General features: G+C 38.4%; 1 protein-coding gene across 1 annotated transcript; it reads left to right on the plus strand.

Annotated features, from left to right (window-relative positions):
• The first annotated feature begins 18,076 nt into the window (after window positions 1-18,076).
• Window positions 18,077-19,399, plus strand: LOC103706470 (SKP1-like protein 4). Its single transcript, XM_008790574.3, has 2 exons — window positions 18,077-18,164; window positions 18,661-19,399. The coding sequence occupies exon 2, from the start codon at window positions 18,686-18,688 to the stop codon at window positions 19,184-19,186; it is 501 nt and encodes a 166-aa protein (XP_008788796.2). The 5' UTR covers window positions 18,077-18,164; window positions 18,661-18,685; the 3' UTR covers window positions 19,187-19,399.
• Window positions 19,400-19,923: the final 524 nt, after the last annotated feature.

A 19,923-nucleotide genomic window follows, 5' to 3' on the forward strand; every position in this document is an offset into this window, starting at 1 on the left:
AGTTTCAAGTTGGTTTTATACGGTTAGAGTTGAAGGAGAAACTCGTATTAGATTAACTAATGTTTTTTATACGTGGTGCATGCAAAAAGAGACCAGAAGAGAAATCAAAGACGCGAGTTAAGTAAATTCGTTTTCCTTGTAGCATATAGTCTTATCCTAGCAATGGGACTTCAGAAGCCAAAATCAAGATGAAGTATTCCTATAATCCATCCTATATATCCCTCAAACTCTCAAGTGCGTTTCACGATATCATCTGTCTTCACACTATTTTACTGTTAACTGCTCTAGATCTATGGTTTCACAGCAAAATCATTTCTTGCAACCGGTCACACCCTCCCATCAAATGGACCATTATGTTATATTCTCTCGTCCTGTGAACTGTTGATGGGGCACGTCAACAGTATCCCTGTCATATTTCCGTGCAAATAATTTAGCACCATATCACTTTGTGCTCAGATGATAGAACATTGAGTACTCGTTTGGTTCGCAGGAAAAAAAAAGAGAAATATTTTATATTTAGTTGGAGTTTTTAAAGAAAAAAGATGAAAAAAATAATGAGACGCACTAAAAAAAATTATTTTTTCCGGCACTTTTTAAAGCCTATACCGACGTTTATAAGCATCGGTATTTTTTTCGACGGCGCTTTCTAAAGCGTCACAAAAGCGTCGGCTCGGTGAGGGTGGAAAAAAATCTACTGATGCTTTTAGCTAGAGGCCCAACCTTTTAGCGACGTTTTTTAGCGTTGCTAAAATCTGACACTTATAAGCATCTGAAAGTTAACGACGCTTAATGATGCTTAAAAGCATCGGCTTTCAACCACTTATATTTTTTATAACAATGCTTTAAAGTGTCATAATATTTTTAAAAAAAAATTATTAAAAAGATTTTTCTTTTTTAGCAAGCTTTAAAGGTCATCCTTCCAGCGCGTGGCGCCTTTCTTTTTAGCAAGCTCAGAACAACGTTACGTTTCTGGCTTCAAATTTATTGAAAGCTCTGCATAAAAATTAAGAGAAAATATAAGAAAATAAACGAAATGGAAGGGATTTAAATTAGTAAAAGCCAAAGATTTATGAGAGGAGAAATTAGTAAATTAGCTCCACCTCGATTAACAACATATTCCTAAGGCTTTCATAAACTCTATTCCAGAATCATAACAAAAAATTTCCAAAGAACTCAATACAAGGAGGGCTGAAGTTTCAAAGAAAAAAAGAAACGAAGACACGCAAACACAGGGAGGAAAGGGTGAGGGAGTACATGTCGAGCTCCTTGAGGTTGTACGTGGCGCAGACGAGGCGGGCGGTGGAGGCGTCGTCCATCTTCCACCCAGAGAAGCTCAGTTGCTCTTTGCTAGCTAGCCAGCGACTGCTCCACCCCTCGCTGCCATTTTTGGCACACCCTGCTTGCCCTAAGTGCTCACTGTGCGAGGTCCCGGAAGGAGGAGACGAGGGAGAAAAGAAAAAAAGAGAAAAAAAAGAGACAGAGAGAGAAGAGATTAAACCTGAAGGCAATAGCAATTGCGATATCGTTCCCAAATCCATGATCTTGAGAGGAGAAGCATTCTCGAGCTCTCTCGCCAGCTGATCGTAATCCACCTTCTCTTCCTCCTCCCTTCCCTTCCCCCTTCTCCCTCCACCGTTCTTGCTTCTTGGCGCAACTCCCCCGAAGAGTCGTTCCTCCTGGCGAGCTCCACCGCATGGAGCGGCTTCATGGCCTATTGCCTCTATAAAGGACAGTTGAGCGTCGACGACACAATCAACACCTCCAGATGCCTCACGAATCTAATTAAGGATTTGTAAGGAAGGGGGTTAGGAATTTTGTTCGTTCGGAAGGGGAGGGGGGTTAGGGATTTTGTTTATTCGGAAGGGGAAGGGGGGTTTATGTGGGAGAGTGGGGTGGTATCCGACGACGCTTTTAAGCGTCATCTGACCTAAGTGAGATGGCTTGGTCTCCGACGACACTTTTAAGCGTTGTCTGGCCTAAGTGGTGTCCGACGATGCCTAAAAGCATCGTCTTCAGTTAGTGTTTACACTGTTTAAAAGAAAAGTTGGTGTTAAGTAAAGGTTTAGTAAATAGGATTCCGACGACACTTTTAAGCATCGTCTGCTCTATTTTTTTTTGGCCTCCGATGACGCTTAGAAGCGTCATCTTATAAATTTGCTTTTTTTGATGCTAACTAGTATCGCCTTAGTTTCGTCTCCACCGATACTACTAAAAAGCATCGGCAAATTTTAGTGCACTCACCAAATTGTCGACGCTTATTTCTTGCGTTGGCACAAAAGAGTCGGAATATCCTATTTTTGTTGTAGTGATAAGACTCTCTTGTTTCACGGAAAAGAAAAAACTATGTGAGACGTTAAAAAAATCTAATACCGGCCGATTGGAAATTAAGATAATTTTTTTTCCAAAATATTCTTAAACCTTTAGATAAAATATGATAAAAAAATTTTATTATAGGCATAATAAGTATTTTATATAACTTTTCTAGAAAACTAGATGCTTTTCTAGATGCTCAACTAAACGTAAGTCATTCTGAAATATGACATTTTTTTATAATCAACCAAATATAAAAAACAACCTTCTCATGTACCATATATACAAATATCAGTTTTTGAATAAAGATATTTCAGTAAAAAAAAAAATTCTGCGAACCAAATGAGTTTTAAGTGAAACTATTTGCTATCTAGCTTCAACCGATGTTTGTTGTCTGCTTTTTTTTTTTTTTTTTATGCTGAAAAAAAAGGGTAGGGGGGAGGAGGGGACAAGCCCACCCCCGCGTAGCAGCCCCACTGGGCCCCCGCCCCGCCAGGAGAATGTTCGATGCGGGCAGAAATGGCCGTGTGTTGGGCACCCCGACCGGTTTTACTCATACCCTCCCCACCCATAGGCCCGGCTCAGCTACTCCTCTGAGCTCTGGCTCGAGTTCCACGTGTGAGTACGTCACACCCGGCACCACCCCGGCTACTAGCAGTTCAAGAGCGATCCTACACCACAAGTCCAAGCAGTGGCCAAAGTAGTGAGCTCCGGTCCATAATTTAATCGTCGCCGCAGCGATTCGAACTTGGGACTTTGTGGTTAGAATTGCTGCCCAGTACCACTAGGCTACCACCTTGGTGGCTTTGTTGTCTGCTCTTGGTCCATGACTTTTTGACGTAGATAAAGCTCGAAGGATTTGTTGCCTGAATCGTGACTTAGTGATCGGATAAAGAAGGAACACGTCGTGCGCTTAATCACTGGTTCCTTGTGGTCCACTTTAATCACCAGTTTCTTGTTGTCCACTTAAGTCACTAGATACGGCTCGTCCATATATCATGGTCCACATCGACACGTCAACATCCATCTCTGTGCGTGGTCCTCCTTGTTGACCATGGAGGGTCACGGTTACGTTCATAACTGAGCCCACCACGTGGCGTACTGATCTTCTTACTGGCCAACGTAGACAGCGAGCGACGGGAGGCGACAAAAAAAAAAATCTAGCAAAGGCGTTAGCACGTACATGAAAAAGGAGACTCGCTGGTAATTTCACTATAGAAATTTTTACTGTCTTAAAGTTGGATCGTACAATTAAGCTACCAAAATGAGCAGCAGACCGAGATGTAAACAGAAGTTATTTAGCATGTGTGTATATATATATATATATAATAGGTACAAATATATTTAAAAAAAATTAAAAAATAATAAGTTTTGGAGGGCTCTGAATAATCCCCCCTCTCCTAGATCAACTTTTTTTTTTTTCTCAAAAATAATGTAACTTATAGTTTTTCTTTCTACTTTTTAAGGATCGGTTTGTTGTTTAACTAGCATGCATGATGTACACGTTATCTCCTCCATTACCAGTATTGCAGCGTTTAATCAAATGTGAATCATGGGTACGTCATTCTTGTGACTGATCGCCACCTCCTGGTACATTGATAGGCGGAGTCAAGCAATGGTTGGACCAATTGATCTGGTGGATTTGGGACCACCTCCTATGGTAGGGTTTTAATGCACTCAATCAAGTATTCTATAATGCATCGAAGCTAGCACCTCCCCGAGTAACAATTGTGTCATCTATGTTCAAGATCAGCTGAGAGCCGCTGGGTAGGAGAAATTATACCATACATCATGTGCATGACATGGTTGTGCACCATAGCAATCATCTAGTATCTTTCCTATGGATCTTATTCATTGTATGCTTGTTTCGGTAATTAATTCACGAGAAGAAGATGCATTGATTAGCACAGTGCACAAACACATCGGTGCATGCAGTGTAGGGTATAATTTGGCTTTTTTCTGAACTAGGATGCAATTTATGAGACGATGAGTTAGACTTCCATTCAGCTGCATCCTATGTACAGGTGGTGCTGCAAAAAGTAGGGCACTGTATATATGTACTCTGAAGAGCGACAAAGCGATATCTAACATCATATTTTTTTGTTTCAATTTGGGAATAAAACGTTGCACTTCCAAGAGCTTGATGATCAGGCATGCACGTTGTTTCTTTTCAAAACGAGCGCATGATATCTACTTCACCTTCACACAGTACACACAACGCACGCTTACGCGCAACACAGAGAGAGGGAGGGAGGGAAAGAGGGAGAGGTGGGGAGGGGGCCGCTCTAATTAAATTTACTCGCAAGATATATTAGTCATTCATATGTAAAATATATGCATTAGTCTAGCGCTAAAGTCTTAGGTGGTTGGCTGCCAAGTCTAGAGTAATTGTGTTATAACGTTGTAACATCTATTATATAGACTGAAAGGCCTCTCCTTGTTTCATAGAGTTTTAATATTTGAATGTCCCGTACGTACGATTTTTTTTTTTTCAATTTGATTCGAGGCATGATATTGAGAGAGGCTTAATTTACATTTTGAGCTAGGAGCTCGCGATACATGCATGATTATACTTTAACCCTATCTTAGATATAAATATTAAAATGCATTCACGCGTATATAAATAACTTTTTAGTAATAACTATTTATTATTATTAAATTGTTTTCTATTCTAATAGTTATTGCATTTATATATACTTATATAAAGGTAGCTAGATAATTTAAATTTTTTAAATAAATTTCACCGTCTCATAGACATATCGGTGTGCAAGACTTCTTAGCAAAGACAAAAATTGCAATTGATATTCCTTTGATATGCACGGATGTGGGATGGCCATTCTTCACCTCTCTTCCCATCTCTTTTCTTGCCTAATATTTTCATTATATCAATCACTACCATCCATGCCTTCTCTCATGTGCATTGCATTGTCAAACATGTTTGTACCGTCAAACATAAACACGCACCTTTACACAATTATATATGTATATATACACAAGCATGCAAGCATTTAAATACATGCATATGAAAAATTTTAAATCTATCTACTAGTTCAATAGTTATTTTTATTAAATAATATAACAAACTCAATCATTAAATCATTATTTTTATTCTACAATCATTTTCATGTAATGTAGGAAGAAATGGTAATCAATATTTAATAGCTAGCCATTATTTCTATCATAGACGAAGATAATGATTGATTATTTCTAAAGAGCTTATGGCGTCAATAATGTCCATACTTTGCCTAAAACCTTAGGCCGTATGTTGTCAGAATATAGCATACTTTTTATTGAAAAAAAATGTAATAATGAGATAGTTTATGTAGTTCTTTGAAATTACACCACATCGATCATGCTAAACAAGATGTTTCAAAGGAAGGCAATGAACCTAGAGTCGAAATCTTTGGGCCTTTAAAGACCCCCCACATAAGTAAAAAATTCACTGAAACATGGAGAAGCTCCATTGGACGGGCATGGTCGTCATTCTCAAGCAAAACAAAAGAAAGAAAGTGGGAAAGCAGGAGGTTGGGAGAGAACCGCATCAGTGGTATGATTTTTGACCCTCCGACCAGTCTGCCTAACTTGGATTGCTATTGCTATTAAATATAAGTTTTAAAACGCCAGGAAAGAGATCACATGAGATTCGAGGAAAGTGGACATTCAGAAAAGGAACCATTTTGGTCGCCATATATAATATATAACAAATGATGGGATGAAATCGTGCACTAGAATTCTAGCACTGACTATTAATCACAAACAAACACACACACACACATTTGCACTAGTTCCTTCTCAAATTGGCCTTACTAATCTTAATTTTTAGATTTTGAATCTTTTATAACTGCATTCTCCAAATTTAGGAGACGATTGTGGTTGCAATATATTGTAATCTAAACCAGTTCTCGAAGTGATGAGTCCTCCCAAAAAAATTCACATATATATATATATATATATATATATATATATATATATATATATATATATATATATATATATATATGTACAGTTACTCGACATTATAGTTTGAAATTAATACCTTCGACGGACCCAAAACATGTCAAATACCACACTTGCCAATAGATTCTGTACGTCGGAGCAAAACGAAGAAGTCCAACGAGATGAGCTGACAAAGCAGCCAAAACCATCCAATGGGTTTCGGAATCGGAGCCCTGATCTAGGAGACTAGGACCAGTCTTCTTGCTTATCTACTTTGATTGCTATCTGAAGGCAGACTTAAATTGCTTTCCTTTTGGACTAATTGAAGAAAAGCAATCGAAGTGAAGACCAATGAGACCAAAAGGCTTTTTACAAAGAAGCCTTGACCGTAGGCGAGCGAGAAAAGGAGATTAAAAAAAAGAGGACAAGAGGTTAATTTGATGAAATGTCTGATAAAACTAGCGAACTAGATACTACATAAACGAGATTATCATAAAGGATAGATGGCTGCTGTGTCTCTGGCGGATTTTGTTTGGGCCAGAGACCTACAGGTTCCTTTTAATTGCCTCCGTTTGAAATTTCTGGTCCCCATTGACAAGCACAACTGCCAAGGAATTGTCTGTTGCCTTCTGATGAAGTTAGTCCAACTTTGGTCTCCTCTATCTAGTTTGTTGTAGGGTTCAAACCATGTGTTTGATTAAACTTTTGGAGAACTATAAGTCCAAACTTAATTCTTTGTAAACATAGTTTTTCAACAAATTATGTTAGCCCAATTCTTTGACATTCTTGCTCGATCACTGCTAGAAAAAAGAAAAAGAAAAGGAAACCATTGGAAGAGTCCAACAACGTACGCCAAGTAAAAAGCTAAACATTAATGCAAATTATCAAATTGGAGTAGCAGCTTAGTCTATACATTTTAAATAAACAAGCAGATCATCAAACAGCTAGCAGCTGGAGCATCTGATGAAGAGAGAACAACAGATCATGACTCATAGCATGCATGCACAAAAGGACTAACTTAGTGCTTTTACTTTCTTCTTTTCTATGTTCCGGGTGGTGCTCTCTACCTCCCTTTTCCTTAAAAAAAAAAGAGAGAACTTTCTTAGTACAGGGTTTTGCATGTAGACATATAATTCAAAAATGAAAGAGAGTGAGAGTTAGTTTTCTTCTCCATCCTTTATTTTTTTCACATTAAGCTAATAAAATAAGATACAATAGCAAGAGAAAAAAAAATCCATGATATTACCAAAACTTTAATAGTGTGACGAAAATGACCTTCCGGTCCCATGGCCTGTGCCTTAAATTGATGGCGACGTCTTCCAAACCTGCAAAAAAAAAAACCGGCTTCTCCTTGTCTATGACCTGTTCATACCCAGCAGAGGGGCTTTTCTGTCCATAAAATAATAACAATAAAAAAGGAATACTAGTGAACAGAGAAAAGTCTCGGTCAAACCGTCAGTTAGGCGTTATAAAAAAAAAAAAAAAGGAAAAAAGCCGTTTGGTTTTTAGCAACCGATATATCGCGATACGAATCTATGAAAGCGAAAAATAACGAGATAGAGAAGAAAAGAAAAGCCGCGGTCGGAAGTGAGTGAAAGCGAGGGATAGAGCTAGCTTTCTTTTTTTCCTTTTTTTTTTTTTTCTTCTCGCATTAGAACAGGCACATCATACCACACGAGTATGGATACACGTAATAAAATCTGAAAATAAAACATCACAAAATGCTCTATACAATTCTTCCTCTCGGATCCATAGAGTACCATCCGAATGGCTCGCCACATAAGCAGATACTTAATCTGCGGCTCCATTGGCCTCTATGAATATGTTGGATTTAGAAAATCTTCCTATTTCTTTCCATCACTAATATATCTTGAATCAAAAAGTAATTTTCCCTTTCTACTTTGGCCTTCTTATCCAATCTATCACAGCCGCTTGTTTTCTTTCTTTTGTGTAGCCTTCTTGCTAGTGAGATGATAGGCTGTACTCATATGAGAGCCGTGAAGAAGATATAAAAAATAATAATAATTAAAAAAAGCGAGGGATGGAGTGAGACGCACGCCAAGTCGCTGTCATCGGGCGGTTTCTATCGCGATCTTATCGTGTCGGCATTTTTTCTAGAATCTCCTGGAATAAGCCAACGTCGGCAATGTCACTGCCATGCTTTTGGTGTTCAAAAATAGGAAAATAATACATCATATATCGCGATATATAGAAGGCTGTTCTCAGCTTGTGACGAGCATGAGAAGAAGCAAATGAGATGGATGGTACTCGCATCAAAAAGCTAATAAAAGTAAGCTGGATTAAGGCACGTGCGGAGAAATTTTATTATGGGCATTCCAAAGATATCATTCCTGCATGCTTTAAGATTGATTGCAACAGTACAACAGTTTGGGATGGATGCAGGTAATCCATAATTAGCTGGCCTGCAGCAGACCATGAAAGGTAAGAGGGGAAAATTTAATAGCAATCATGACTGTCATGGCCTAAAAAAAAAGTTGCACACGAGTGTGCTGGCTGGTCAGTGTTTGATGTTGCATGGAGTTGTGATATTCTTGAATCCTAATTTTGTGAAAGATCAAGAATAAAAGGAAGGATGTAGTCATGGGTGGCGATTGTATCGCCATTGGATTATAGGTCGAGTCAAAAATTTATTGGTTGAAACTAGATATATTTATTAAATAGATTAAAATTTAAATCTAAATCTAACTTATTTATTAAATATATAATTGATTCTGATTCGCATAACTCGTTTACTAAATAGATCGAAATAAGTTAAATAGAATAAATAGGTTAAGTAGATTTTTAATGAATTAAATAGATTAAGCAAATCCGTCTTAAAAAGATAAAAATGAGTTACGTAACTTTTAAATTAGTTAAATAAGATTTAAAAGAATTAAATAGGTCAAATTAGGATCAGATCAAATTATTAAACAGGTCAAAATAGATTAAATAAGTCAAAGATTTAAACCTCACATATTTAATAAACGGGTGTAGGCAAGTTGATCTATTTTGGATCTAAATCCAAATCTGCTTAAAGTGGGTTAGGTTGATCGGACGTATCATGAGTTGCTGTTCCTAGACGTAGCTTGTTGAAATGTGCAGGGAGTAGATTATATAAGCTTAAGATAACACGTGAAGTAACATATATCTCAAACATTTTCTCGTGAGTTAATCTAATCGTGCAGCCATATGCCCTCTAGTCTCATCTCTACAATAATTTATATTTTCTCTTAATCAATCATGCAATGTGTGCTGATTGGTTATTAAATGGCATAGGTCATATCCTAATGATAGATAAAATGCTATGACTTTGCTCACTCGCCATGCTTGCAATTGATAAAATTATATAGACAAGGCTAAGTATTTGTAGTTTTATATGCGCCATGATTGCCCTCATTAATCTTGATCTCATGCATTGCATCATTGACCATTATCTAAAAAAATTATTTTCTAAAGAGAGCTATCCTTCTCCTCACAATGGAAACATAATTTTCAAGGAGCATGCTCCTGAGCCATCTTTAAGAATTGTTTAAGAGCCAAAGAAAGAGAAGATTTATTGTATTGTTCTTTCTTAAGGTTTTTCGTAATATATTCTTTTTAGTGCAATATATTTTCTTTCTGGAGTGGAAATGGATATTTAAGGTTGGCAGCTCAACAAGAATTTTTGATTACAAAAGGATCATTGAATGATGCTTGCCACTTTTCTACGTCTCATTCCTCCACAAAAATTTTCTTGGCTTTTCTCTTATTCCTTTCTTTATTTTTTTGGACTCAGTCAAAAGAAGCAAAGCATCAAAAAGCCGCTGTCAAACTAAACAAGCGATGCAGACATGGCTGGTTCCAAAAGTTTGATTGATCTTGACATCTTGAGATTGCACGACCAAAGAAGTAGTTTCCTTTACCAGCCGTAGTAGAAGGTAATGGTAGAAAGACCCGTTGGGGGAAAATAAATCGGGCCGCTGCACGTAAGCACATTGCCAACATATGATTGGAGGCATCCGATCGACCTAGAGCCGCCCGACCTGAAGGCGCCCGACCTGAAGGCACCCGACTTCAGGGCTTCCGACATCAGAGCTCCCGACTTGGCGCCCGACGAGCCGCCCGACCTGAAGGCGCCCGACTTCAGGGCTCCCGACATCAAAGCTCCCGACCAGGCGCCCGACTTCAAGACGTCCGACCCGGGCACCCGACCTTAGCATTCCTGACCTCGGAATCCCGGCCTCACCATTCACCTGTTGCGGTCACATTCTTCTGCAGCTCGACCGGGGACCATGCCCTGTTACCGCTGTCAGCAATTAATGCGCATGGCCTCTGCTGATCTCCGGCTCACTCACAATTAATGCGCATGGCCTCTGCTGATCTCCGGCTTACTCAACAATTAAAGCTATCTACGGACTTCAAGCCCTCTACGGCAGATAACTGAGCTACTCAGCCACGTCCAATCAACCACGACGACTCTCTGGCTCCGGCCTGATCTCCCACGGCAATGCATCGATTCATACGATCGCACATTAATTCATATGATCATGCTCAATTACAACGGTAACCCGTTCGCCCCATCACATCATAGGTACACATGTACTCTTCTATAAAAGGAAAACCCCTCACCCTTAGAGGGGGCTGGACTCTAAAACTCTGGGATATATTCTCTCTCCCTCCACATACTTGCCCCCTCGGACTTAAGCATCGGAGGGCCGGCGCCGAAAATTCCGGCTACCGGCTTTTTTGCAGGTCTCCCGGAGGACACCACTCGCCGACGGATCACCGCCCGCCATCTCACGTCGGAGCTTCTCCTTCTCAGCCACTGGTCGCCCCCGGGTCCAATTTCCAGCAACAAGACCCATATAGCAGTCAAATAACAAATCACAATTCTAACTTACTAGTTCATCTTATACACAAAAAAGAGAAGAATCTATACATTACAATTTACAAGTAGGGTCTTCGATCTCTTTGGTTTATCAAAAAATTTGATCAGGTGAAATTGAAGTTAATAGAAATGCATGTTAAAGCAAAATTTGATAAGCAAGTAGAATACTTAGTGTCTATAAGATAAATATTTCAGCCAAGTTTCTTTGGATTAAAACAAATATTGAAAATAATATGGAAGATGGTTGTTTCATCTTGATTTCATTGGATTGGTCGATTTATTCATCTCAATTTTCACATAGTAGTCAGTAACTCAGACGATCTTGATACTCTCCAAAATTTCCTCATCTTTTGTCTCAATTAAGATAAGTAATGATATTTTGGCATTTGAAGACACTGCAAAGGACACAATATTAACTTTATTTGGGCTTTAATCTTGGAGATTAATGTCGAGCATCTTATCAAATTAGGTTGCAGGCCTTTGTATCTGGCCTTTAAAGTTCAATTATTAATAAAAAGAAAGGAAAACATAATATAGAAATATCTCCTTATTTATCCTCGTATAAGTGAGCTTGAAATAATATAAAAATGACTAAGCCTATAAAAGTGTGCCTATAAAAACTGATTACGCACAATTTATTAGACCATTTCCAATCTAATAAGCTAAACTCTTGTGGATTAGTTGCTGGGCTGATTTTTAGAGGGCGGAATTTGTTGCTCATGATATAAATAGGTGAGCTTAATTTGTGCTGGTGTAGATCTAGCATGTCTCAAACTATTTTTTTTAAAAGAAAAATTATAGATAAAATCTTATTCTATTTTTGGCATTGTTGTCAGCATGTTATTGGCCATCAAGAAAACATCTACACTAGATACTTATATCCTAGACACCAAAAGAGAGACAAATTTCGCACCCGGCTTGCATTTGCATGCATATATATACTCTTTGCTTTCTCCTAGAATATAGCATATGTGGTGTACATGTCCTCTTATTTTCTTTTAAGATGCAACATCTATATATACTAAAATATAGCATATGAGGTGTACATGATCTTTTTATTTTCTTTTAGAAAAAAAATCTATCTATATAATCAATAAATGATAAAAAAGAATTTGAGCTTTTGACTTTGTGGTCAACGACCACATACTAACTAATTTTGCCATATTTGGTGGGCAAAAGCACAATACTTTACCCTGTGGTCTAGATATAGAGATGTAGAGGCAAAAAAAAAAGCCGCGACAAAATGCAGGATTGAAAAATACGGATACTCATACATGCTTCACACATAAATACATTAAGTTTTTTAAAAAACTTCTACTTATAATAAACAACAAATCAAACATATTGATATTATATAGTACAATAAATATATTTGAGAATAATTGATATTTTCTTTTAAACTGTACCGATGGAAGTGTTCTTTTTTTCTTTGATAGAAACGCTTGCAGGCAATAAGCTACATATGGGAGAGTTTCTATGCTGCGTATCATTCGAAAGAGTTTCTACGAGAGAGTCTCGAGGCCATTTCTCTTCCTCTTTGTCGACTGTTTTTTTTTTTTTGGATTTTTCTGAGTGCACTCTTGCTTGTTGAATATGAGGCGCTATTATGTCCAAAAAAAAAAAAAAAAAAACTACATAGAAAACAGAGATAGCTCTTCAACAATCTCTAAACCCGTCCCAGTTTTGCTAAAGGCGGAAATAATCTTACAACACTTGATAAGGAGTGATAATTCTCATTTACCATTATCTCTGTACAAGATATCTTTGTTGCCAAACCACCCTAATGCCGTAACGGTTCGCATCAGGAATAATGGAGTACAAACTTGCATGGTGGACCCTCCTATGGGCAAAATTGGAGATTAGTGAAAGTGATGGAGACTTTTGAAAGCTATCCTGAGTTATCATAATAACTATTTATCTTTTAGAATATTAACTATTGTACTTACCCAATTTTAAGATGGTGGATTGAGGTCCTTTTTGTTTTATTTTTCCATCCCTCTCTTTTGGCCAAATAACTTCGACATATTGCTTCCCATCTCATGCATGCCATTACCATCCTTTTCTAATATCATCACGGTTCTTAATCAATCACCCTCCCATTGAATGTGCCAGTATCTGTCAGATCCTTCAATCAATAAGAAGCAACAAAGTGGGTGGACAGATAGATTTTTCCATCATTTGGTAGTCTTAGATAAGACTATAATACAATAATATTCATCAATCACTTCCACTAAAGATATCTAAGTATCATTAAAGAAAGCCTCTCTTGTTATGGCAGGAAAACCTCTATCATTAATGAAAAATAAATCTGATGCCAATCACAATCACAGACAAGTAGGCCATTAGACAAGTGAGCAGTGGACCACTGCCACCCATCCAGTGGCAGATAGGTGGGTTCTTTCAGTGAGGATAAATTTCTAGGTACAAAGTGATGCTCCAGAGGTCCAACAGCATCCAAGACCATAAGCTTTTTAAGTGGTTAAAGGGTCGCATGCCTCCAAGGCCAATCAAATTATGGTACTTTAGTGCTATTAAAAATAGATGTGGAGCTTTTTGTCCTTTCTATTTCATTAGCCTTCGGTGCTACAGCAAGGTAGGTCTTGGATTTTGCTGACATTCACGCGCTTCCTGAATGGATTCAATAGAAGACAGGTGCCCGTCGCCAACTTTTCAATCAATTCTTCTAAAATATTTCTCTTTTCTTATTTGACTTATTCTTTGACATGCATCTCTGAAAAGGACCCCAGGACCCCTTTCTGATCTCTTGTCTCAAATTAATGCATCATATTAACGTCTTAAATGTAAGTTTGTTGTCTTAATGATTATTGTAGTGGATATCTATTAAGGAACTAGTTGAGAATGGATAAATTACAAATTATTAGAAATTTTTCTTAGTTTAAAAAAGCATAATTACAACTTGTGCAGCAGATGTGGGGAAAAATATATTGTGGAAATGGAGGATGCGAAGTAATACATAAAATTAGGCCCGTTGAAATATGTTGGAGACGCAAGAAACTAAATTAGAGGATATTTTATTTAATTTTTCGATGCAATTCTCTAAATGAAAATTAAAAAAAGAGAAAATTCTGACAAGTTTATCAAATTTTATGCTGGCTTTTCCGTCCACATTCCTCCTCCTCTGTAAGAAAATTGTTTAAGAGTTTATTTGACTATTTAAGCATGACTCTATATTAACCAAACTCTATCCAACTTAAATTCTATAGAAAAAAAATTTATGATTTTTTTTTCTGCAACCCAAAGATTAGAATATGAGCTGGATTTAGACAAGCTGTTAGAAAATACAATGTACATAGACCAACAAGTCCAATTCTTACAGGCCACTCCTATAGAAATATCCAAATAGGCCCTAAGTTGAAAGAAGAATGCAAATTCAGAGAATTATATCGAGAAGTAGGGAACAAGTAAAAGGGCAATTTTTTAAACATGATTGATCATTTTGGAAATTGTTCAAGCTGAAAAATAGGCATTATATTCTTTAACACTTCAGGAGTTTATTGCACTGCTTTTTTGAAGTCATCTAGTTTCCTCACTGCCGTGCTTGGATTAGGATGTTTTTTTTATTAGCTGCAATAGCTTAGTATTAATGTTGTCAACCATTTTTTTAGCAGGACTGTTACAAGAGCCAAATACTATTTTCAAAAGGTTAATTGGGTTCCCACCAACTCACTTACAGACAACCAAACATGCCCCCGGTCAAGACAAATATTTTTTGCCACGAGACCTTATGGCATGTCGAGTCTTACTTTCCGAACGAGCTAAAATTCGATTAGCAAGAGCGATACTTTGTCATCCAAAGGAAATAAAAATTAAAAAAGGGAAGTGTAACAAGGATCATTCTTACTGACTAGATTTTATTCTATTTTAGGGTATCTCATATGTGAAATGAGGGACATGTAAACCATGTATACCTCACAGATCGGATGGCTAAGGTCGGATTGGTGCTCTTGATCACATTTATCAAGTCTTCAGATCTCTCCCCCACAATAAGTTGGAAAGGTTAGAATGTAACATGCCACCAAGGTGGTAGCGCGTTGGCTTCCACCGGAGTGGCCTAGGTTTGAAACGCGTGGATGCTACCGGTGGGAGCATTACTGGCTCGTTGGTCTTGAGGTGGCGCTGGGTGACATACTCACATATGGATAATGAGCCTAGTGGAGGAAGCCCATGGGTTGGAAAGGGTATGCGGAAATTTGGGGCCTACATCGAACATTCTTTGGTAAAAGGGGGCCCAGTGGAGGCTGCTACGTGGATGAAGTTCGCCTGTCCCCCCTCCTAATTTTTACCAAAAAAAAGAAAAAAAAAGAATGTAACATCAACTATCATCTCTTTCCAAAATGATGGTGGCTGTACCACAAATAGCAGACGCCACTATCATAGAAAACACCCTTTAGATCAGGATGTTTAAAAGAAGTGAAAACCGCGTACATCCATGCTTCAACTTACTCATCATTAGAGCACTAAAACTAGTTTAGGCTACTTTCCTTTTCCATGGCAATCTGACCATTCACAGGGTTGTTTTAATTAGTTGCTATGTTTTATTTAGTCCCTACTGTATCTTGTTTTAATTACCTTCCCCAGGAGCTTGTTGCATGATTTTTACCTTGGTCAAGTCTCCCTCCCTTTCAAGAATCTTAACTAGTATCTATGAATCTATGTTCACCGAAAAAAGAAAATCTACAAACCTATCATTAATTTTCAAGTCGAGCTTGAGCCAGGCTTAAGTGATATTGTTTAGGCTCTGCTTCAGAAAGGTCTGAAATGCTTAAGCTTCAGTTCAATAAGGTCTCTGAATTTTATTGAGCTTCTCCTCATGTCTATTTAAAAATTTTGTTATTTAGGTTTACATTTATATGTTGCTTTTATGGTATAGCTAGTATTATACAGACAACGTACATCTAACTACACCGACGATATTACTATATCGAGCACAACACAGATACCATACTCTACTCTATCTACCCTAGCTATTATGTACATGTTGCAATGAATTGCCATGATGTAAAGATAATAGGAATTTACTTGAAGCAGAGGGATCTTCACATATTTATTCTATGCCTCCTATTGTGCACAAATGAAAATTTTTCTTCAAGCTCCTAGTTTAAGTTCATCTTTTATCAAAGATCTTGATATTAGGCAAGCATGAATAAGCTACGTGGAGCTGCAAGTTTACCAAGCTAGTGAATCTAGGGGGTTGTGCAAATGGGCCATCCCTTGGGCTAACTTTTATGTTGTTCAGCCCAGTATTTTTACGAACCGGCACCATAGACCGGCCCATTTGCATCCCCAGTTTATCAAGGTTTCTCGAGAGTTAGGGATATACAAAGCCCAAATAGATACATACATGCACGCATGCATGCATGCATGCCCTTTGCTCAATTCTAAGGGATCTCAGGACTCACTAATTCACCAATTTGAACAAGCCTAACAAACAACCTGTCTTCTAACATCTATAGAAAATTACACCTACCTGATGGCCATTGATCCACTGCTCACAAGCCTTAGTTCATGTGTGGTTTGTGAAGATTGAGAAGGATGTTGGTAATATGGTATTTGAGGAAAGAACAACAAACACCATGAAGCTAGTCGGCAACATGTTTTCCGACATTCTCATTGTTGCGGACTATGTGAACTCCGATGTACTCACCAACTTTTTGTGTCCTGGAACTGAGAACAGTTTTTCCGACATATCTAATCATCATGGAGAAGCCAAATTTTATTTATTGAATGCACTTCCAAACCTCACTAAACTGAAATCAATGGAACAGTTTTTAAATGCTTCACTAATCAGAAGTAAATATGTTAAACTTCAAAAGAACTCTTGTAATGTCGAGTCAATAGTTGGATTAATTTACAATTCAATTTGAGTCAATGTCAGTTATTTAAATGGAGTTAAAAACCCTATGTGTGAAGGATCTTTCTTCTCTTTTTTTTTTCTTGAGCCTTCTTACTTTATACATGCAGCTGTTTCTCTTCTAGGATTTTGTGTTCTCATGAAATGAACTCATGTAAATTTGCAAGTATCTGACCAATTGGGCTTAAGGTCTGAAGCTTGAGCGGCAGTGCCCTTTTTGAGCTTTTTCGGCCCACTCATTCCGGCCTGGCCCAAGTTACTACAGTAGAATGGTCAGTTGATCACTATAAAAAACATAAGACAAGTGGAAGACAGATACAAGAGAGCTTTAACAATTTTTAATGAAATAAAAAAAAGGAGTATGTGGAAAAATCGAAGATCGATAAGACCCACAGCATTTCTCTTTCAATGGATTATACTACATTATACGGCATAATATCCGTCAACTTCATTGCAGGTGGATAAATATAATAAAATCCAGATCTATGGGCGATCTTTGTTCTTTGCTATCCAACAGCATTGGCCATTCCGCTGGGCATTGCTTGATGGGTTAGTCTACCCTTGCTCCTACTCTCATGGCCTCCTCATTTATTTTCTTCTAATACAGGGTTGAAAAGATGCAAAAAATGACCACCTCATGGTCGATACTTCAATTCGGTGAATCGGATAGGAGCAGTGCTAAACCGTTTAATCTATTTAACTAGATTCATTTTTTTTAGGCTAGATTAAGTTAATTTTTTAATTAAATGGTCAGGTTCCTATCTAAATTTTAGATTAATTTAATAAAAAAAAGTAAGTTTGGGTTGCCAGATTTTTGATTCATCGTATATTACCACCAAACGAGAATAAATAGAGAATGAGAATATTCATATCCTTTTTGGGACGGATTGAAGGGGACCGAACTACAACCCGACCCGCTGACACAATTCCTTACGGATTAAGGAACCACACCATATCCTCCCAATTTAAGGATTAGGGAACTGGATTTCATTAGGAGTCCAAATTTTTAAACGGACACGGATTTGGGTTTGGGGCGGACTGAACCGGATCGAGCTGCAAACCCGACCCGCCGACCCAATTCCTTCTCCTCTAAGGATCAACCACGGCGCCCCCTCCGTTTTAAACACTCCTTCGTTTCCTCACTTGTCTCTCGTCCTTCTTCCTCTCCGTTTCATCAGAGTAGGAACTCGGTCTCCATTTTTTTTTCTTCTTTTCCTGCCATTTCTTTTCTCTTTTTTCCTTGAAATTTTAAAAAAATGATTGGATTCTATCAATCGTAAACTCTTGGAGTTTTTTTTTTTTTTTGATGACGTTGATCTCCGTTTCTTTGATGCGTTCCATCTACTCTTCGATTACGATTTTTTTCATCGTTTGGAAACGCTGGAATCGCTTTGGAGTTCTTGGATTCGAATCAAGTTTTTTTTTTCCTTTCTCGGGCTTTAAACCCTGAGAAGATTGTCTTGATGGGAATCCTCTTCCCCTGTTCCTTTTCCAAAACCCTAAGCTTCCCAAAACAATTAGTGTTTTTTCTGATTTCAGATCCAATTTGACTGCTCGTGAGCCTAATGTGGCTTAGAATCTCATAAATGATTGGAATTCATCAAATTTTATTCGACATAATTGCGAGAATGATACTATCAAGATCGATCTTTTATCCCATCCTTCCTGATTTCAGGTTTGAGTTGCATAACCCATCGATCATGGCTGCTGAAGCGAGCGCCAGCGCGGCGGTGGAGGCCCCAAAGACGGTCGTGCTCAAGAGTTCCGACGGCGAGGAATTCGAGGTGGAGTCGGTCGTGGCGATCCAGTCGGAGATGATCAAGAACATGATCGAGGACGGGTGCGCGGAGAGCAGCGTGCCGCTCCCCAACGTCGTCGGCTCGGTGCTCGCGAAGGTGGTGGAGTACTGGAATCGGCACGGCAGCCGAAAGGCTGATGGGGCGGCGGAGGGAGAGGCGAAGGAGCTGACGGAGTGGGAGAAGGAGTTCGTGAAGGTGGAGAAGGAGGAGCTGTTCGAGCTGATCAATGCGGCCAACTTCCTCAGCACCAAGCCGCTGCTCGACCTCTGCTGCCAGGCCGTGGCCGACACCATCAAAGACATGGCCGTCGAGGACGTCCGGGACTACTTCGGCATCGAGAGTGACTTCACTCCCGAAGAGGAGGCCAAGATAAGGCACGACATCAGTTGGGCCTTTGAGTGATTCCTTCTACCTTCTTTAGACCGCCTCGATCTGCTCGCAACTGCGCGAGCTTTCTGGAGCCAAGCAAGTGCAGACACATACCGTCTATTTCTCGGTGTCTGCTCCTCTTTTAAAGCAAACAGGTAACATGCTATAATCTAGAATCATCATAACATTAATTCAAGTTTGAAAAATATATGTGTGGATGGTATATTCAATACGATTCTTTAATCAGCTGGATTTTTTTTTTTGTTTTTTACAAAAGATAGACGTAAATGGGCAACATAAGAAAGCCTTTCCATTAAGGGCTCCAAATCCTAATTGAATTTTTTGGCCTACATACCAAAATTACTACGATAGATAGGACTTAATCCTATACATCCAAGATGCACCAAAGTTCATAAAACAAAAGGATTACACATCATATTGGGCTTAACCATGGTACCATTATGGGCTATATGTCTAATTCGTTTTATAAAACAAAAGTACGCAATCAGTGGGAGCTTATATTTTGAAAATATTCTAACAATGGATTGTTCCTAAGGCATAATAAGCTTGTTATTGGTTGAATTTGGGATGCTGGAGGTGGAAATCTGGTTTCCAGTTTGAAGAAGCAGGTTGATGGGATGAGTTCATGAGGATTGTGCTTCTAAAATTCTTACAGTAGAATGTGTTGTTGCTGTTTTACTGCTGCTGGCTAGCTAGCAAGTAGCTTTCGTTTTGCATTGCGGTGGGTCCTGGGGACATCCCTCCGCAGT

Source organism: Phoenix dactylifera, chromosome 2 (genome assembly GCF_009389715.1).
Source record: "Phoenix dactylifera cultivar Barhee BC4 chromosome 2, palm_55x_up_171113_PBpolish2nd_filt_p, whole genome shotgun sequence".
In the NCBI taxonomy this organism is placed as follows: domain Eukaryota; kingdom Viridiplantae; phylum Streptophyta; class Magnoliopsida; order Arecales; family Arecaceae; genus Phoenix; species Phoenix dactylifera.